Raw genomic sequence first — 18,887 nt, 5'->3', positions numbered from 1 at the left:
ATTTTCATTGTTTCAACAAGAAAATGCCTTCAAGATATTGTTTGTTTGAGTTAGATGAAAAATTTACCAATGCTTTCAACAAATTTGCCTGCAATAATTATTTTCTCCGATTCATTCTAACACTACGGAAGAATTCAGTTGATAAGTATAATTAATTTAGTTACACTTATGTATGGAAATATCAAGTATTCCACATCAAGATTTTATAAGCTTTTACTGTTGTGTAAGAAAAGTTTTCATCAATGACCATTGTAACAATGATGGTTTGTTTTTCTCAACAAGAAGTGTTTTAAGCGAACTTTCTCAGAACAGTGTTGAATTCTAGATGTAGTGATCGCAAGAAGGTAAAAATAGATGTCTATTTTGAAAGAACTGTTATAAAACATTAAGCGTGTGTCATATTTTACTCCATACATGTGTAATATCTGTGATAAATATGTTGTTTACCATTACACTGACAGTGAAACACAGCATCGTATTTTGTTTGAAGTGTTAGGTCTTTTGTAGCGAATTTCATGTAGTAATTTGAAAGCATGATGTTTGAGCCCTTATCAGATATAAAATTGCCCCATATTAATCATTTCATGAAAATTAGGCTGTTATAGAACGCTCATACATATAGGTACTCTCCATCCTAACTCCATGCTCTGTTTTTTCAGATGGACGCCTATGGCATCTGAATTTATGTTGACATAATTTTATCAAAATGTTGACAAATTGACATCATGCTGTCTCAGGACAGATAGACACGATGTTGTCTCGGTTCATTTAGACGCTGTGGTGTCTTTTTTAAGGTGAATACTAAAGTGTCATATTTCAGACACTGTGTTGTCTTCTTTCATGCAGACACTGATATAGAGTCTTTGTTGAGATAGAAAACATATTGTCTTAATTCAGATAAATACCATGGTTTAGACACTGGTGTCCTGGTTCAGATACACTTGGGTGTCGTATTGTTTCACGAGGACACCTAGAAGTAATAATTAGTATCTTGGTTGTGATAACAACAATATGGTGCTTTATTTCACATAGATACCATTTTTATTAACCATTCACAGACAAACACTGTTGTCTTGGTTCAGATATATATTGTGCTATGTCAGTTAAATAAGGACCATAATGGTGACTCAATTGAGACAAAAACACATTTTGTGTCAGTTACTTATCCAATACAGAGTTTATTGTCTTGTGTCAGACATGTGGAGTTTTGAGACTACGGTAGGCCTAAGTTTAGAAATGTTTTGAGGCTATGGTAGACCCTAGTGAGAGGCTTCGGTATTTGAAGGCTGTGACTGTAAACTTGTTTATATTGAGTAGTGAATCTGCTCACTTTGTAATGTTGCTGCTGTGTTCTTGTCATTTAATGGTAAACAATAAAACAATGCAATAAAGTATATTGTATATTTTACAAGTTTTATTTGTTCTTTATGAGAAAACAATATTCATGATAAATTAGTGCTAATATATCATTAGTGTAAGACAATATTAAGGATAAACTAGAAATAGTCATAGACAATTTTTCACCTATTTTGGCCTGTAATTAAAGGCAATGCCTGCAATACATTGACACTCTGTATGAAATCAAAGTACAAAAGGAATCGTTAATAGTAAGAGATGAAAGCACTGAGCGTGATATTTTCAAAATAAATGCTGTATATCGTTAATTTGGAACTGTAACGGAAAAAAACAGATGCTGAATTTTTGGAAAACATTACTTATTGTTGTCAATATTAAGTGTCCACAGGAGGTTTTTAAGGAAATTTTACAATTGTTCACCTCTGAAAATATTAAATTGAATTCATAGGAATTTTTTAAATGATTGAAGTCTTTCCAAACTTCAGAACTTTCATATACATAGGTACCCTACCTTGAAGATTTCAACTTTGACCCCTAAGGAAAACCGGAGTTGGTCTTTTATAAAAGTTTTGCTTATTCCAATCAAAAGTCCCTGCAGAATGATATTGACCAAATCATGTGTCTGTTTTTCTCTTAAAAAGTTTTTAAAAAACGTCATTTAATGATATTAATATAATTGACCCATGTGACCTTGAAAGTAGGTCAATAAAAAAAATGGCGTCAAGGCGGCAATTTTGTTTTTTCGATAAAGTTGAAAATCACGTCAGAATTTAGAGGGCACGTGACCAAATCCATTCCATAAACAATTAAACAAAATTTCATCTTAGAATCTTGGAGTAATTTTAGTTCAAACTTTTTGTCTGCCCTTAACAATGAACAATGGGATTTTTTTTATAAAAATGACGTAAAACGTCAAAGAAAGACGTCAAAGAAGAAATGTAGACACCAAAATGATCGGATCGACATTCTTCATTGAACTGTGGAAAAAAAGTCGAAAAAAATCTTTTTTTTTTCTTTAGGTGACCTTGACCCTATGGCGAGCTTTTTTCTTATTTGAAAGAATTTCTATTAACATGTATAAAAAAAAGTTAGATATGACCCTCCTCTACATAAAGCGTAATTGTCGCAAATTTGTAGGACAAAGTTTTCGAGTTATTGCTGTTTTCAGAATTTCTGGTAATTAGGTCATGGCGGCCGTTTGGATTTTTGACCTACTTACAAATAAGGCATTAACAAGTTCAGATGTACTTCCATAACATTCTATATAGGTTGCGTGCCTATCCCATACCGTTTAAAAGATTACGAACCCACAAATTCGGAATAAGAATAATAATAAGAAATATAACAAAAATAATAGGACTTTTCACCAAAAGGTGAATAATAAGTATTGATATATTATTGATATATTAAATTAATATATTATTAGCATGAAACAATATTCATGATAAATTATTGCCAATATATTATTGGTATAAAACAATATTCACGATAAATTAGTGCCAATATATTATTAGTATAAAACAATATTCATGATAAATTAGTACAAATATATTATTAGTATAAGACAATAATGGTGTTCCTAAGCAGAGGACGCCTACCAAGACTTTATAGCACAATGCTCCCGGAAATATGAGTGTACCGACTCTATTTTATGCTGAAATTCTGAAAACTAACGATATTCAGCAAGTGAGTTTCGGACAGGTATGGCTGGACCTCTCAATCTGCACGTGCCAAACATTCCGTAGTCCAACCTCGGTCCCGATCCGTACCTCGCGTTTTTCTTAAAGGTTCAACCGGTCCAACCGTTTCAACCGATCACGCGAAAGCGCCCTTAATTTGTGTCCATTACCTGACTCTTTTAGAAACTCTTTTATAGAGAAGACAAAAAGTGGAAAACGAAAAAAACATTAAAAAGAAGGCAGGTTCAACCGTTTCAAGCGATCACGCGAAAGCGCCCTTCCATTCCCCGACTCTTTTGGGAACTCTTTTGTAGAGAAGACAATAAGTGGAGAACGAAAAAAAGCAGTGAAAAGAAGGCACGTGTTACTGTGTTGATTTCCAACAAACGCTGGATCTACAAAGCAACACAACAGTTTATAACTTGGAATTTCCTATGTGGTTTTACCGTGAAAGAATGTTTCTCTGTTTCTGTCAGCTCAAAGTTACTCTAGTTATGTTAATTTTTTTTAACACATCTACATATCACCGCGTGCCGCTGGTCGTCCGTCCAGGTGTCCGTTAGCTGCAGTCCTGCCCTGTTCGTAAGTGTCTGGATCTGTTCCATTGTATACTTGCAGCTCACTCCTGTGTCTTTCTCGTGAAAAAACAGACGTTCATTTTTCTGCATATGCAACTCCATACCTAATCCAGCTGGTAATGAAATTATGATTTGGTTATGACAGGTGTTTTTTTTTCAATAAGTTTAATAACAGGAGTTTCATGTTAAAAAAATAAACGTTATGCGATGACAACGGCGAGTGTCTTTTCAAGACCTTGGAACCGTATATAATGAAAAGCCATTATTCCTGTTTAAAACAGCATGCGGAATACGAGGAAAATCCTGACTGGATTTAATTTCGACTCAAATAAAATCATATATTTAACGGAATCCTTATATGGAGATCGTTAAAAATAATGTTGTATACTACCAGCTTTTTACGGAAAGTCTTCATGTTTATCACGTTTATCCACAAAGATTGAATATTCATATAAATTTTACTTTGGTGAAATTACTTGACACATAGTTGTTTCATACAACGGACCAAATAGTGTCATTTGTTGGAATGTTTACCGTTTACAAATAACTCCAAAATTTGAAAAAAAAAAAAAAATCGTCGGCAACGGTATTCGAACCTCTGACATCTTGTAAAACCAATTCCTACTACTCTAAGCACGTGCGTTGTGCTATAAATATTGATACTTCGGTGCCAAATCCGTTTCGTGCATGTAATGTGTCCTGGGAGGAAATATTCAATGACACAACGAAGATAGTTTTATTGTCATTGAGTAAGATGTTGTTGGATGAGAAAGTCACTTTCGTTCAAGATTGTAATGCCTAGAAAACTCGTTACTAAATTGACATGTGAACTTGAAATATCTTGAGGAATGTTCACCAAATATTCAAATTTTCAAACAAACGTGATTATTAGAAAATTTCTTTATGTTACATACATCCGGACACACTCTAAGGCGTTCACTCAATCTGCATGTATTACACAATGCCGTGTTGTCTCTGAAAAGCATTTACAATATATTCAGATTTTTTTTTATCTCAGTACTGAACTCGAACTATATATTCATCCGTATCATAAACTGCTTTCCGTTCGTTTTACAGAATTTGGTCCTTTCATTTGATGTTTTGTTCGTTTTGAACATTAAGACCACGATTTCTGTGACAGTGGTCAATGGCTGACGGAACAACTCGGGAAATGAAAAGATGACACAAGTGGTTAAGGGTAAACGCAAACACCAGGATTTACACAGGTAACTTTAGTCACAGCCAGCGTCCACAATGTGAAACAAACGGACATTTATATAGAAACCAACTATTTATGTATCATTCGAAATAGATATGTTAAAAGCGTTGGCTAGCATAACCTGATGAACGTGTTGAAGCGGAAAGAAATTCAATTTCTTGAAAACCCGAGCGTTTTCTTTTTAAAAAAATCACGGTTTTAACGTTGATGTTTAACTCAAATCTTCGGTTTTGTCACAGATCGGTATTTTTCTTTCTCTTTTTTTTAAACATCGTCACTTGTATTCTTGTCAACAACTTACGTATTGGGAACGTGACATTGTCCTTGGCCTCGAGGTACGCTCTCACGTAGCTAATGTCTGAGTTTGGGCCCGACACAAAATCCACAATGTATCGGAACCGATCAGTATTGACCTGACTGCCGAACTCTCCGTTCATCCTGGTGATAGAATTCAGGAAAAATCTCTTGTGAAGTCCTATGTAAAAGAGAAAGAAAGAAAAAAAATGGAAATCTTAGAGAAAGCATTGTTGAAAAAAAACCCACTATCCGCAATTCTAAATATATTTGGTAATCGTCAATGGATTATTTCGTTAGATCGGTAGAGTGCAGCGACACCTCACTTAAAGAACATCTCAAAATAAGACGAACTTCACCATCAACTTCATTTTTTTCAGTTCCAAAAGTATCCATACATGTCAGATCATCTGTAATTAAGACGAGTTTCAAAAAGTTTCAAAAGCACTTGTCGAAAGGCCGTGAGAATGGACGTTAAACCCTTTAGATAATTAAAAATCAAATTCTCCAAAATCAGTTTTGCGTGGAATTGCACCTCACTGATCCGAGTGTTTTCTGCCGTGCATTCCATCAGTTGTCGGATCATTAATGTCAATGAAATGTCAAACTGACTTCGATGGTGAAATTACTGTTTATAAATGTTATAAAAATTTATCGACTGAAAAGCAGTCTTAAAAGAAGTATATCTCCTTAGTCACGCCCATTAATCAGACCACCCGGCTTTTAAGACCGCTTGTGTAGTACAATTCCCAAGGTGGACTTAGGTGATGAGGTTTCAATCTGCGTGTATTTAATTTAGAACGTGTCTGTATCTAGACCCACATCTGTAGAAAATACTAACTAACCTTGTACATCGTCGTATGCCTTCAGTATAGATGTCTCGTCTTGTGTGATGTCGGTACTAAAAATTAAACAGCATTCATCTGAAACACATAATGATAAGCTATCGTGGTACGTATCACTTTGATGGACATGGCATAGATATGGGATGCTAAATTTTAGAGTTGCTCTTAAATATGTGGTTTAAGTTTTAAAGTTCAAATCAATTTCATTGCAACAAAAGACAATAGGATTGGACAAAAGTTATTACAACTTACGTCCTTTCTAAACAAAGAAATATATACAAATACAATGTTGTCACGCAGTAGCCATTCGTTGGGTAGGTACGTATATATATACATAAACGTTTTAAATTAAGGGATAGGGATCATAGCGAAAGGGTGAGCATAGGAAGGATGACATCAACATATGATTTTACAAAGAATTCGCAATGACAGGGTTTAGTAAGATTTTCCCAATCCTTATGTTCTCTAACTTATTTGAAAATATAATGTCACAATTGTCCCATAATTCACAGACAATCGCCTAATGAAAACAAGATAGATTTTTCTAGTTTTTTTTTTACTTAAAATATATATAAGTTTGCTTAAACTTCCTTGCCATGTACTTTGTAGTGTTGGATAGTAAGAATTCAATGTGAGAGGTCCACCTACCATTGTTGCCAATAAAGACTCCTAGGTGTTTGTGATTTGTAGCAATAGGGATAGGTTTATTATCGGAAAGAAAATTGAGGGGTTAGAAGGTACAATTGTGTTAGAAACCAGACGTATTTCAGTTTTATTTGGATTAAAGTTCATGAGCCATTTCTGCGACCAAAGTTAAAGTTGTTCCATGTCATGGTCAGTTACTTGTTTAATATCATGTAAGATTTTAGAAGAGTGTGCCAGTGCAGTGTCGTCAGCAAAAATGAGTTAGAAATATAGTTGATATACACAGGAAAAAGAAGCAGTCCTAAAGCTGAGCATTGAGGAATTCCGGCTTTGATAGATACTTCAGAAGACTGAAGCTTAAATATATAGAATAAATGTGCGATTTACATTTTCAATGAAAAAAGAATATGTTAACAAAGGAAAAATCATGTGTCAGTTATTTTCACGCTATAAAATTATTATTTTTACCAAAGTTTTGTTTTCGTATTCAAAAGCACAAATACTTGAAAGGTTAGTATTTGATTTGTGAATGATCTGAACACCGAGACATCGCAAATTTTCTTGTTATTTTTCAAATTGTCTATTAAGTTCTATCATCACAAGGCAGTAATATGATAAAATGATTTTTTTTTTGTCTTTTTAGATGACACGTGTCACAAAGGTAAGATATCAAAATATCACGTGATCGGATGATCCTGGCGACTTTTTTTATGAAAGGTTTTTTTTCTCTTTTGTTTCATGTGAGAAATACAGAACCCATTTTCTATTTTGTTTCATGCGTTAAATTCGTAGGTTGAAAACTCTGATTGAGAAATGTTAGAAAGACCCTTTCAGCCCTACTCGATGAAACAAAAATGTTCTTCATAAAGAATGCAAGAATATCTTCTACTTATTACAATTTGCAATGGTGATATATAAGGTTTTACGGGAGTGAAGATAAGGAAGTTTGAAAATTTCACTTATTTTTTACCAACCCAGAGTGCATTGTTTATTGAATGATAAATCGGTAGAGATTTGGAAACTTAATCACTATAATTGAGGTAAAAAATTATAGTATTTTATCGATACAGGTCACTCTAAATTTAGTTTTTATAGTGTGTCTTGTTTTATATATATGTATTATATATTATGATCTGAAAAACTGCTGTATGTTATCCTGTTGAGTAAATTCAAACTGGCATTAAAAAGGTGAGAGTTTAATTGAAATAATATTCACTGATTCTTGTAGCTGCATACTCGTGGAAGTACTGAATTAGTATTCATCAAGAAACAAAAACATCCTTTCTCTCTATAGAAAATACTATTCTCACAACGTGACATTGTACCTGTCATGATAGTCGATATCAGCCTCAGAGTCTCAACCTGGTCATTATAAGGAAGGTTTAATATGGCGTTGAACCACAGTATTACCTTCGGGCCGTTCAAGTGTCTGCAAAAAGAGGTTGATTATACTAAATTGTTCATTAAATATATAAATACTATTGCTTTCTAATGTTGTCTGCATCTTCCAGTCACAATATTTGTTTACACTGCTGGGATCAGAGCATATGCGTTTGAAAGAGTCAGTATTGCAAAGCTTTTAAATAATGCTCAAAACCAACTTTCTAGGCATAAGTTTTACAACTTTTTCTTTGTATCGCTTTGATTTAAAAAAAACCCCAATCTTTTCATTTTCCCCTTCAAAAAAGTTCTTTTGGATGCGAAAGCACAGCTTTGCAAAAATAGCTATAATGTATCGATGCACTACAGGCGTTAGGATACGTGTAATTATAAATATGAATGTTTACTTATTTTTTTCGTAGACAACAATAATTCTTTGCTATTTTCGAGACGGATTTTCTATCCAGCAAATTTCTTTTATCATTAAAATGCAATGATACAAGGATACAAAGCAAAAACTAACATCAAAATGCCAATTCTTATGCCGCAAATCTCCATCACAACCGAAAGTGACAAATACTGCAAAGTTCAAAATTATTGAAATCCTTTATTTGGCAATGCTCTGAAATTCATTTCTTCCTAGTCTTAATGCTTGGATAGAAAATTGTTTGAGAACAATCTCCCTGATAGAAAAAATGGGATCGCTGTACTTAGTTTTATGCAAGCGTCTTTTCTTTTTAAATCAGGAAACAAACAGAAGAATTGATATTTCGGTCCTAAACTTCAAGAAAAATGATCCAGCAAGTCAGTATTCCTGTATTTCAATTCTGTAATTATTCATGCAAGAATTTGTCGGATTTTGCTTTAAATTCACAGAGGTAAACCCAAGAGCAATATCCTTGCAACGAAAAACATTGAAATTGTTGACGCTAAAAACCGAAGCACAACGTCAACTACGCCGTCAAAAATGACGTCCACGAGCTTTCTTTAAAACGTGATATAAATTGCCCGTTTTCAACATATAAGTACAACTACAGATGGCAATGTATATAAAAAAATGATATTGTGTCGGAATTCATTTCATATTGAATTATGTCAAAATATCAGGGGGGTACATCCTTAAGATCTCACGTAGCAAGGTAACGTAACAAGATCGTGATGATATCAAATTATCGTACTCTTTTAATGAATTCTACATTACACCGGCACTTCTGTAAATTTCTCGATGACAACATTCCTAAAATACCTCATTTTTTCTATCCCATTCACATAATTCTCTGCTGTAGGATGAATTGTCAGCTTCTCGCCATAATCCTGAGACAATTTATCCGCGGTACGCATCAGGAATTCTGAAACGACAAAAATACCCGCATGATAACAAACTCCAAATAGATAAGATGAGGGCAACCACCAATCAATGTTGTTTATTTTTTTTTTACACTTTTTTGTACTATTGAAAAGTACACGGAAACCATTGAAAAGAACACGGAGACTATTGAAAAGTAAACGCAGACTGTTGAAAAGTACACGGAGACTATTGAAAAGTTCACGGAAACTATTGAAAAGTTCACGGAGACTATTGAAAAGTTCACGCAGACTGTTGAAAAGTTCACGGAGACTATTGAAAAGTACACGCAGACTATTGAAAAGTTCACGGAGACTATTGAAAAGTTCACGGAGACTATTGAAAAGTACACGCAGACTGTTGAAAAGTACACGGAGACTGTTGAAAAGTTCACGGAGACTACTGAAAAGTTCACGGAGACTATTGAAAAGTTCACGGCGACTACTGAAAAGTTCACGGAGACTATTGAAAAGTTCACGGAGACTATTGAAAAGTACACGGAGACTATTGAAAAGTTCACGGAAACTATTGAAAAGAACACGGAGACTGTTGAAAAGAACACGCAGACTGTTGAAAAGTACACGGAGACTATTGAAAAGCACACGGAAACTATTGAAAAGTTCACGGAAACTATTGAAAAGAACACGGAGACTATTGAAAAGAACACGGAGACTGTTGAAAAGTACACGGAAACTATTGAAAAGTACACGGAGACTATTGAAAAGAACACGCAGACTGTTGAAAAGTACACGGAAACTATTGAAAAGTACACGGAGACTATTGAAAAGTTCACGCAGACTGTTGAAAAGTTCACGGAAACTATTGAAAAGAACACGGAGACTATTGAAAAGAACACGCAGACTGTTGAAAAGTACACGGAGACTATTGAAAAGAACACGCAGACTATTGAAAAGAACACGCAGACTGTTGAAAAGTTCACAGAAACTATTGAAAAGTACACGGAGACTATTGAAAAGAACACGGAGACTATTGAAAAGTTCACGGAGACTATTGAAAAGTACACGGAGACTATTGAAAAGAACACGGAGACTGTTGAAAAGTACACTGAGACTATTGAAAAGTTCGCAGAAACTATTGAAAAGTACACGGAGACTATTGGAAAGTTCACGCAGACTGTTGAAAAGTACACGCAGAATATTGAAAAGTGCACGGAGACTATTGAAAAGAACACGGAGACTATTGAAAAGAACACGGAGACTGTTGAAAAGTACACAGAAACTATTGAAAAGTACACTGAGACTATTGAAAAGAACACGGAGACTATTGAAAAGTACACGGAGACTATTGGAAAGTTCACGCAGACTGTTGAAAAGTACACGCAGACTGTTGAAAAGTAAACGGAGACTATTGAAAATTTCACGCAGACTGTTGAAAAGTTCACGCAGACTGTTGAAAAGTTCACGGAAACTATTGAAAAGAACACGGAGACTATTGAAAAGAACACGCAGACTGTTGAAAAGTACACGGAGACTGTTGAAAAGTACACGGAGACTATTGAAAAGTACACGGAGACTATTGAAAAGTTCACGGAGACTATTGAAAAGTACACGCAGACTATTGAAAAGTTCACGGAGACTATTGAAAAGTACACGCAGACTGTTGAAAAGTACACGGAGACTGTTGAAAAGTTCACGGAGACTACTGAAAAGTTCACGGAGACTATTGAAAAGTTCACGGAGACTATTGAAAAGTTCACGGCGACTACTGAAAAGTTCACGGAGACTATTGAAAAGTTCACGCAGACTGTTGAAAAGTACACGCAGACTGTTGAAAAGTTCACGGAAACTATTGAAAAGAACACGGAGACTATTGAAAAGAACACGCAGACTGTTGAAAAGTACACGGAGACTGTTGAAAAGTACACGGAGACTATTGAAAAGAACACGGAGACTATTGAAAAGAACACGGAGACTATTGAAAAGAACACGGAGACTGTTGAAAAGTACACGGAGACTATTGAAAAGAACACGGAGACTATTGAAAAGTTCACAGAAACTATTGAAAAGTACACTGAGACTATTGAAAAGTTCACGAAAAGCACACGGAAACTATTGAAAAGAACACGGAGACTATTGAAAAGTTCACGGCGACTACTGAAAAGTTCACGGAGACTATTGAAAAGTTCACGGAGACTATTGAAAAGTACACGCAGACTATTGAAAAGTACACGGAGACTATTGAAAAGCACACGGAAACTATTGAAAAGAACACGGAGACTATTGAAAAGTTCACGGCGACTACTGAAAAGTTCACGGAGACTATTGAAAAGTTCACGGAGACTATTGAAAAGTACACGGAGACTATTGAAAAGTACACGCAGACTATTGAAAAGTTCACGGAGACTATTGAAAAGTTCACGACGACTACTGAAAAGTTCACGGAGACTATTGAAAAGTTCACGGAGACTATTGAAAAGTACACGCAGACTATTGAAAAGTACACGGAGACTATTGAAAAGCACACGGAAACTATTGAAAAGAACACGGAGACTATTGAAAAGTTCACGGCGACTACTGAAAAGTTCACGGAGACTATTGAAAAGTACACGGAGACTATTGAAAAGAACACGGAGACTATTGAAAAGTACACGGAGACTATTGAAAAGTTCACGGAGACTATTGAAAAGTACACGGAGACTATTGAAAAGAACACGGAGACTATTGAAAAGAACACGGAGACTATTGAAAAGTTCACGGAGACTGTTGAAAAGCACACGGAAACTGTTGAAAAGAACACGGAGACTATTGAAAAGTTCACGGCGACTACTGAAAAGTTCACGGAGACTATTGAAAAGTACACGGAGACTATTGAAAAGTACACGCAGACTTTTGAAAAGAACACGGAGACTATTGAAAAGAACACGCAGACTGTTGAAAAGTACACGGAAACTATTGAAAAGCACACGGAAACTATTGAAAAGAACACGGAGACTATTGAAAAGTACACGGAGACTATTGAAAAGTACACGGAGACTATTGAAAAGTACACGGAGACTATTGAAAGTACACGGAGTTCACGGAGACTATTGAAAAGTTCACGGAGACTATTGAAAAGTTCACGGAGACTATTGAAAAGTTCACGGAGACTATTGAAAAGTTCACGGAGACTATTGAAAAGTACACGGAGACTATTGAAAAGTACACGGAGACTATTGAAAAGCACACGGAAACTATTGAAAAGAACACGGAGACTATTGAAAAGTTCACGCAGACTGTTGAAAAGTTCACGGAGAATTGAAAAGTACTATTGAAAAGTACTAACTATTGAAAAGTACACGGAGACTATTGAAAAGAACACGGAGACTATTGAAAAGTTCACGGAGACTACTGAAAAGTTCACGGCGACTACTGAAAAGTTCACGGAGACTATTGAAAAGTTCACGGCGACTACTGAAAAGTTCACGGAGACTATTGAAAAGTTCACGGAGACTATTGAAAAGTACACGGAGACTATTGAAAAGTTCACGCAGACTATTGAAAAGTACACGCAGACTATTGAAAAGTTCACGGAGACTATTGAAAAGTTCACGGAGACTATTGAAAAGTTCACGGAGACTATTGAAAAGAACACGCAGACTATTGAAAAGTTCACGGCGACTACTGAAAAGTTCACGGAGACTATTGAAAAGTTCACGGAGACTATTGAAAAGTACACGGAGACTATTGAAAAGTACACGGAGACTATTGAAAAGTTCACGGAGACTATTGAAAAGTTCACGGAGAAAAGTTCTATTGAAAAGTTCACGGAGACTATTGAAAAGTACACGGAGACTATTGAAAAGTTCACGGAGACTATTGAAAAGTTCACGGAGACTATTGAAAAGTGAAAAGTTCACGGAGACTACGGAGACTATTGAAAAGTTCACGGAGACTATTGAAAAGTTCACGGAGACTATTGAAAAGACTATTGAAAAGTACACGGAGACTATTGAAAAGAACACGGAGACTATTGAAAAGTTCACGGAGACTATTGAAAAGTACACGGAGACTATTGAAAAGAACACGGAGACTATTGAAAAGAACACGCAGACTGTTGAAAAGTACACGGAGACTATTGAAAAGAACACTGAGACTATTGAAAAGTACACGGAAACTATTGAAAAGAACACGGAGACTATTGAAAAGTTCACGGCGACTACTGAAAAGTTCACGGAGACTATTGAAAAGTTCACGGAGACTATTGAAAAGTACACGGAGACTATTGAAACGAACACGCAGACTGTTGAAAAGTACACGGAAACTATTGAAAAGTACACGGAGACTATTGGAAAGTTCACGCAGACTATTGAAAAGTACACGCAGACTATTGAAAAGTTCACGGAGACTATTGAAAAGTTCACGGAGACTATTGAAAAGTTCATGGAGACTATTGAAAAGTACACGAAGACTGTTGAAAAGTACACGAAAACTATTGAAAAGAACACGGAGACTATTGAAAAGTTCACGGCGACTACTGAAAAGTTCACGGAGACTATTGAAAAGTTCACGGAGACTATTGAAAAGTACACGGAGACTATTGAAAAGTTCACGGAGACTATTGAAAAGTTCACGGAGACTATTGAAAAGTACACGGAGACTATTGAAAAGTACACGGAGACTATTGAAAAGTACACGCAGACTATTGAAAAGTACACGGAGACTATTGAAAAGTTCACGCAGACTGTTGAAAAGTTCTATTGAAAAGTTCACGGAGACTATTGAAAAGTAAAAGTACACGGAGACTATTGAAAAGAACACGGACACTATTGAAAAGTTCACGGAGACTATTGAAAAGTTCACGGCGACTACTGAAAAGTTCACGGAGACTATTGAAAAGAACACGGAGACTGTTGAAAAGTATTGAAAAGTACACGGAGACTATTGAAAAGTACACTATTGAAAAGTTCAGACTATTGAAAAGTACACGGAGACTATTGAAAAGTACACGCAGACTGTTGAAAAGTAACGGAGACTATTGAAAAGTTCACGGAGACTATTGAAAAGTACACGGAGACTATTGAAAAGTACACGGAGACTATTGAAAAGCACACGGAAACTATTGAAAAGAACACGGAGACTATTGAAAAGTACACGGAGACTATTGAAAAGTACACGGAGACTATTGAAAAGTACACGGAGACTATTGAAAAGCACACGGAAACTATTGAAAAGAACACGGAAACTATTGAAAAGTACACGGAGACTATTGAAAAGAACACGCAGACTGTTGAAAAGTACACGGAAACTATTGAAAAGTACACGGAGACTATTGAAAAGTTCACGGAGACTATTGAAAAGTACACGGAGACTATTGAAAAGTACACGCAGACTATTGAAAAGTACACGCAGACTATTGAAAAGTACACGGAAACTATTGAAAAGAACACGGAGACTATTGAAAAGTACACGGAGACTATTGAAAAGTACACGGAGACTATTGGAAAGTTCACGCAGACTGTTGAAAAGTACACGCAGACTGTTGAAAAGTACACGGAGACTATTGAAAAGAACACGGAGACTGTTGAAAAGAACACGGAGACTATTGAAAAGAACACGGAGACTATTGAAAAGTACACGGAAACTATTGAAAAGTACACGGAAACTATTGAAAAGAACACGGAGACTATTGAAAAGAACACGCAGACTATTGAAAAGTTCACGGCGACTACTGAAAAGTTCACGGAGACTATTGAAAAGTACACGGAGACTATTGAAAAGTACACGGAGACTATTGAAAAGAACACGGAGACTATTGAAAAGTACACGGAGACTATTGAAAAGAACACGGAGACTATTGAAAAGAACACGGAGACTATTGAAAAGTTCACGGAAACTATTGAAAAGAACACGGAGACTATTGAAAAGAACACGGAGACTATTGAAAAGTTCACAGAAACAATTGAAAAGTACACTGAGACTATTGAAAAGAACACTGAGACTATTGAAAAGTTCACGGCGACTATTGAAAAGTACACGGAAACTATTGAAAAGAACACGCAGACTATTGAAAAGTACACGGAGACTATTGAAAAGTTCACAGAAACTATTGGAAAGTTCACGCAGACTGTTGAAAAGTACACGCAGACTATTGAAAAGTACACGGAGATTATTGAAAAGTACACGGAAACTTACATTTAGATACAAACTTAAGAGATAGATGCAATTGAGCGAAACAATTAAGCTGCATCATACATCTGTTTTGTTCTTCTAGGACTTGTCAATGATGTTAGGAGCCTAAATTTTGAAACCAAAGAGGCGCCATAAATGAAAGAATTATGTAATTTCCATATACCTGATTCTTTTAGGTCAAATTCAAGACTTAGAATTCGTAACTAACATCTCCGTCTATGTACTATGAATGTCACGTTCACAAATAAGAACAAAGTTAACAACAACAGAACCGCAAAGCATACTGACAAGTATCAAACATGTCCACCTTCACATGGAACAAAGAAATTATTTCTCAATGACGACCGTTAAACATCCCCATGATATTCATCCATCTGCATCTATCGAATCCTTATGCTATGAGTTTATCTGCAAAGCTTGAAGAGGTCCAAAGACCTATTACGGTGAGAAAATATTGAGACAAAGTTAAAGAGAACATTTAGCTTTGAATTATCAAGATTGGTGCCTGTCTGAAATAAACTATGACAAATAAACATGTCTTAGTCATACCATTATTTATTTATAAGTTTTTGTAAACAGAATAAACCTTACATTGTGTATAACGGCTTTGTTGTTTACAAATTTCATTTCATCATTTTCTTTGTCAATATGCATTGTGGTATAGTCAGTTTTACTTGATAATAGTAGACATAGACCGAAGCAGCATAAGTAAAGAAAGCGCATGTTTGACAATTTTGTTGTAAACAAACATAGTAACATACATTTCGATAATTCTGTATTCGATATAAGTTCGTACCTTTTGATATATCAAGAGGATAAAACGACAGATGGTTTTGCTTTTTAAGGAGCTGGTCAATCACGTGCCTTGTCTTTGAACAGTTTCCACTCCCGAGGTCAACCAACGTGTAGCAATTTTGGCTGTCCGGAACTATGTCCTTCAAGTAGATACAAGGTAATTTAGTTTTTTACGATATACAAAGAAAACTTCAAAATGAGGGACGGATTCCTTGCGAGAAAAGTATCTTGGAAGTAATTCAACCATCGTTTCATTTTATTCAAGTTTAAATGAAAACATGAAAAGAGGAAATGATAATAATAATGTGTGTGTGTGGGGGGGGACGAAAATATCATGGTTATAGTACTGTTCAATTTATTTTGTTGACATGTAATTTCACTGGTGTTATGCGGCCTTATTCAGAAATACTTTTTAAAGTTTATATTATGCATTGTTGTGAAATAGGGAAAAGAGCAATTTCTTATTTACATTTCTGAATAAAACAATATATGTATTTCTGTTAGTGTACGTGACATCCTTGAGCTTCGAGCATCGACAATCTGGAGATGGGGGTCCACTTCATACACTGTACACTATTGGATACGTGTAATATTAGGACATATACTTTACTTGTATATAAACATGAAATAATACCAATATGTTTAAATATCTCATGATAATAATCTAATCTAGATCGCCAGCATGCTGAGTTCTTATGTAACCTGTAAATGTGATTTCCTCTTATTCTTTTGATTACCTGTATGTGAATGACCTTGTGCAACATCTGTATGTGCATGACCTTGTGTAACTTACATTCATGTTATGATTTTTGTGAAACCTATCATGTGTAAACTACCTGTATGTTTATTACCTTGTTAGCTTCATGTATATCATGCATGTTATGACCTTTTGTAATTCACCTGTATCTGTATGGCCACGTGAAATTTTCCTGTATGTGTATACTATCATCTTGTGTTACCTACCTTAATGTGTATGTCTTCATGTAACTTACCTGTATGTGACCGTGGTTAAATTGCCTTTGTGTGTATAATCTCATATGAACAAGTTTCGTGTATGTATGTGAATTTGTGTAACATATCTGGATTAACAAAATGTATATGATATTGTGTATGTTTATGAGTAAGGTATGTATACAACTTTGTGTGTCTTATCTGTATGTGTATGAGTAAGGTATGTGTACAACTTTGTGTGTCTTACCTGTATGTGTATGAGTAAGGTATGTGTACAACTTTGAGTGTTTTACCTGTATGTGTATGAGTAAGGTATGTGTACAACTTTGTGTGTCTTACTTGTATGTGTATGAGTAAGGTATGTGTACAACTTTGTGTGTCTTACCTGTATGTGTATGAGTAAGGTATGTGTACAACTTTGTGTGTCTTACCTGTATGTGTATGAGTAAGGTATGTGTACAACTTTGTGTGTCTTACCTGTATGTGTATGAGTAAGGTTTGTGTACAACTTTGAGTGTCTTACCTGTATGTGTATGAGTAAGGTATGTGTACAACTTTGTGTGTCTTACCTGTATGTTGGCTTGTAGACAAGATACCATACATCGATACAGGTAGTAATCTTTGTTCTTTTCCGAATCTCTGCAGTCATGCTCTAATTCAGAGCCCAGTAAATCATATTTGTACCAAGTTGGAATGTATTTTGGACATGAATTCAATCCATTTATCAAACTCTGTTTTACAGCTTCAGTCATGTTTCTGAAATCGATGTTGAAACAAATGTGAGAAAACAACAATAAATGAGAATTAACAGGACGTATTTAAGTTTTTCTTATAAGTGCGCTTTTTAAGAATGTGATGTGATATATTTAATAATAATATCAGATTTTATTCCATTTGCCAACTCGAATCGACAAGCTGTGTTCTACAATGGGGTTCTTACGTCAACAACGATCCATCCTAAAGTTCGCTATGTATGCATAGCTAACACCGACCATTTATATTCACATGAGCGATTACTTATCATTCTGTGTTGAGATATGGGATTTGTTACCTTTCAGTATAAAAATACGCGATCATTCACCACTCTTTATTAAGATACTAGATCACGCACCATTCAGTATTACGATACATCGTCATCCACCAGACAGTATTATGATATGGGATTACTCACCATTTAGTATTTAGATATAGGACCGCCAACCATTTATTTTCACATTCGCGATCATTCACCATTCAGTATTTCGATACACCGTCACTCATTATTAATTCTTATGATACTCGATCACTCATAGATCAGTATTATGATACACGATTACACACCATTCATTAATAAGATACACAATTACTCATAGTTCAGTATTAAGATACATGATCAATTAACATGCAGTATGAAGATACACGATTACTCATCCATCATTCCGTATTAAAACACACGATAATTCATAGTTCAGTATTAAGACACACGATAATTCATAGTTCAGTATTAAAGACACACGATAATTCATAGTTCAGTATTAAAGACACACGATAATTCATAGTTCAGTATTAAAGACACACGATAATTCATAGTTCAGTATTAAAGACACACGATAATTCATAGTTCAGTATTAAAGACACACGATAATTCATAGTTCAGTATTAAAGACACACGATAATTCATAGTTCAGTATTA

At 35.1% G+C, this 18,887-nt stretch overlaps 1 protein-coding gene across 1 annotated transcript; it reads right to left on the bottom strand.

The window, feature by feature from the left end:
• Positions 1–3,532: 3,532 nt before the first annotated feature.
• Positions 3,533–17,967, bottom strand: LOC132553267 (histidine N-alpha-methyltransferase-like). The gene is made up of 6 exons (XM_060217501.1): positions 17,785–17,967; positions 16,266–16,404; positions 9,243–9,345; positions 5,972–6,027; positions 5,134–5,343; positions 3,533–3,726 (listed from the first exon to the last, which is right to left on the bottom strand). The coding sequence occupies exons 1-6, from the start codon at positions 17,965–17,967 to the stop codon at positions 3,533–3,535; spliced, it is 885 nt and encodes a 294-aa protein (XP_060073484.1).
• Between the last annotated feature and the right edge of the window lie 920 nt (positions 17,968–18,887).

The sequence above is a fragment of the Ylistrum balloti genome, unplaced genomic scaffold, assembly GCF_031769215.1.
Source record: "Ylistrum balloti isolate Yb309-2 unplaced genomic scaffold, AGI_CSIRO_Ybal_v1 Utg369636, whole genome shotgun sequence".
Taxonomy (NCBI): Eukaryota; Metazoa; Mollusca; class Bivalvia; order Pectinida; family Pectinidae; genus Ylistrum; species Ylistrum balloti.
This window is presented reverse-complemented; position numbering and strand designations above follow the sequence as displayed.

Excerpts from the sequence above, each read along its gene's own strand:
- LOC132553267 (XM_060217501.1), bottom strand. The coding sequence starts at position 17,967 with ATGACTGAAGCTGTAAAACAGAGTTTGATAAATGGATTGAATTCATGT. Across the intron at positions 16,405-17,784 it reads GTCTACAAGCCAACATACAG|GACATAGTTCCGGACAGCCA; the intron begins GTAAGACACACA and ends ATCTACTTGAAG. Across the intron at positions 3,727-5,133 it reads CAATGTCACGTTCCCAATAC|CTGGATTAGGTATGGAGTTG; the intron begins GTAAGTTGTTGA and ends TTTCATTACCAG.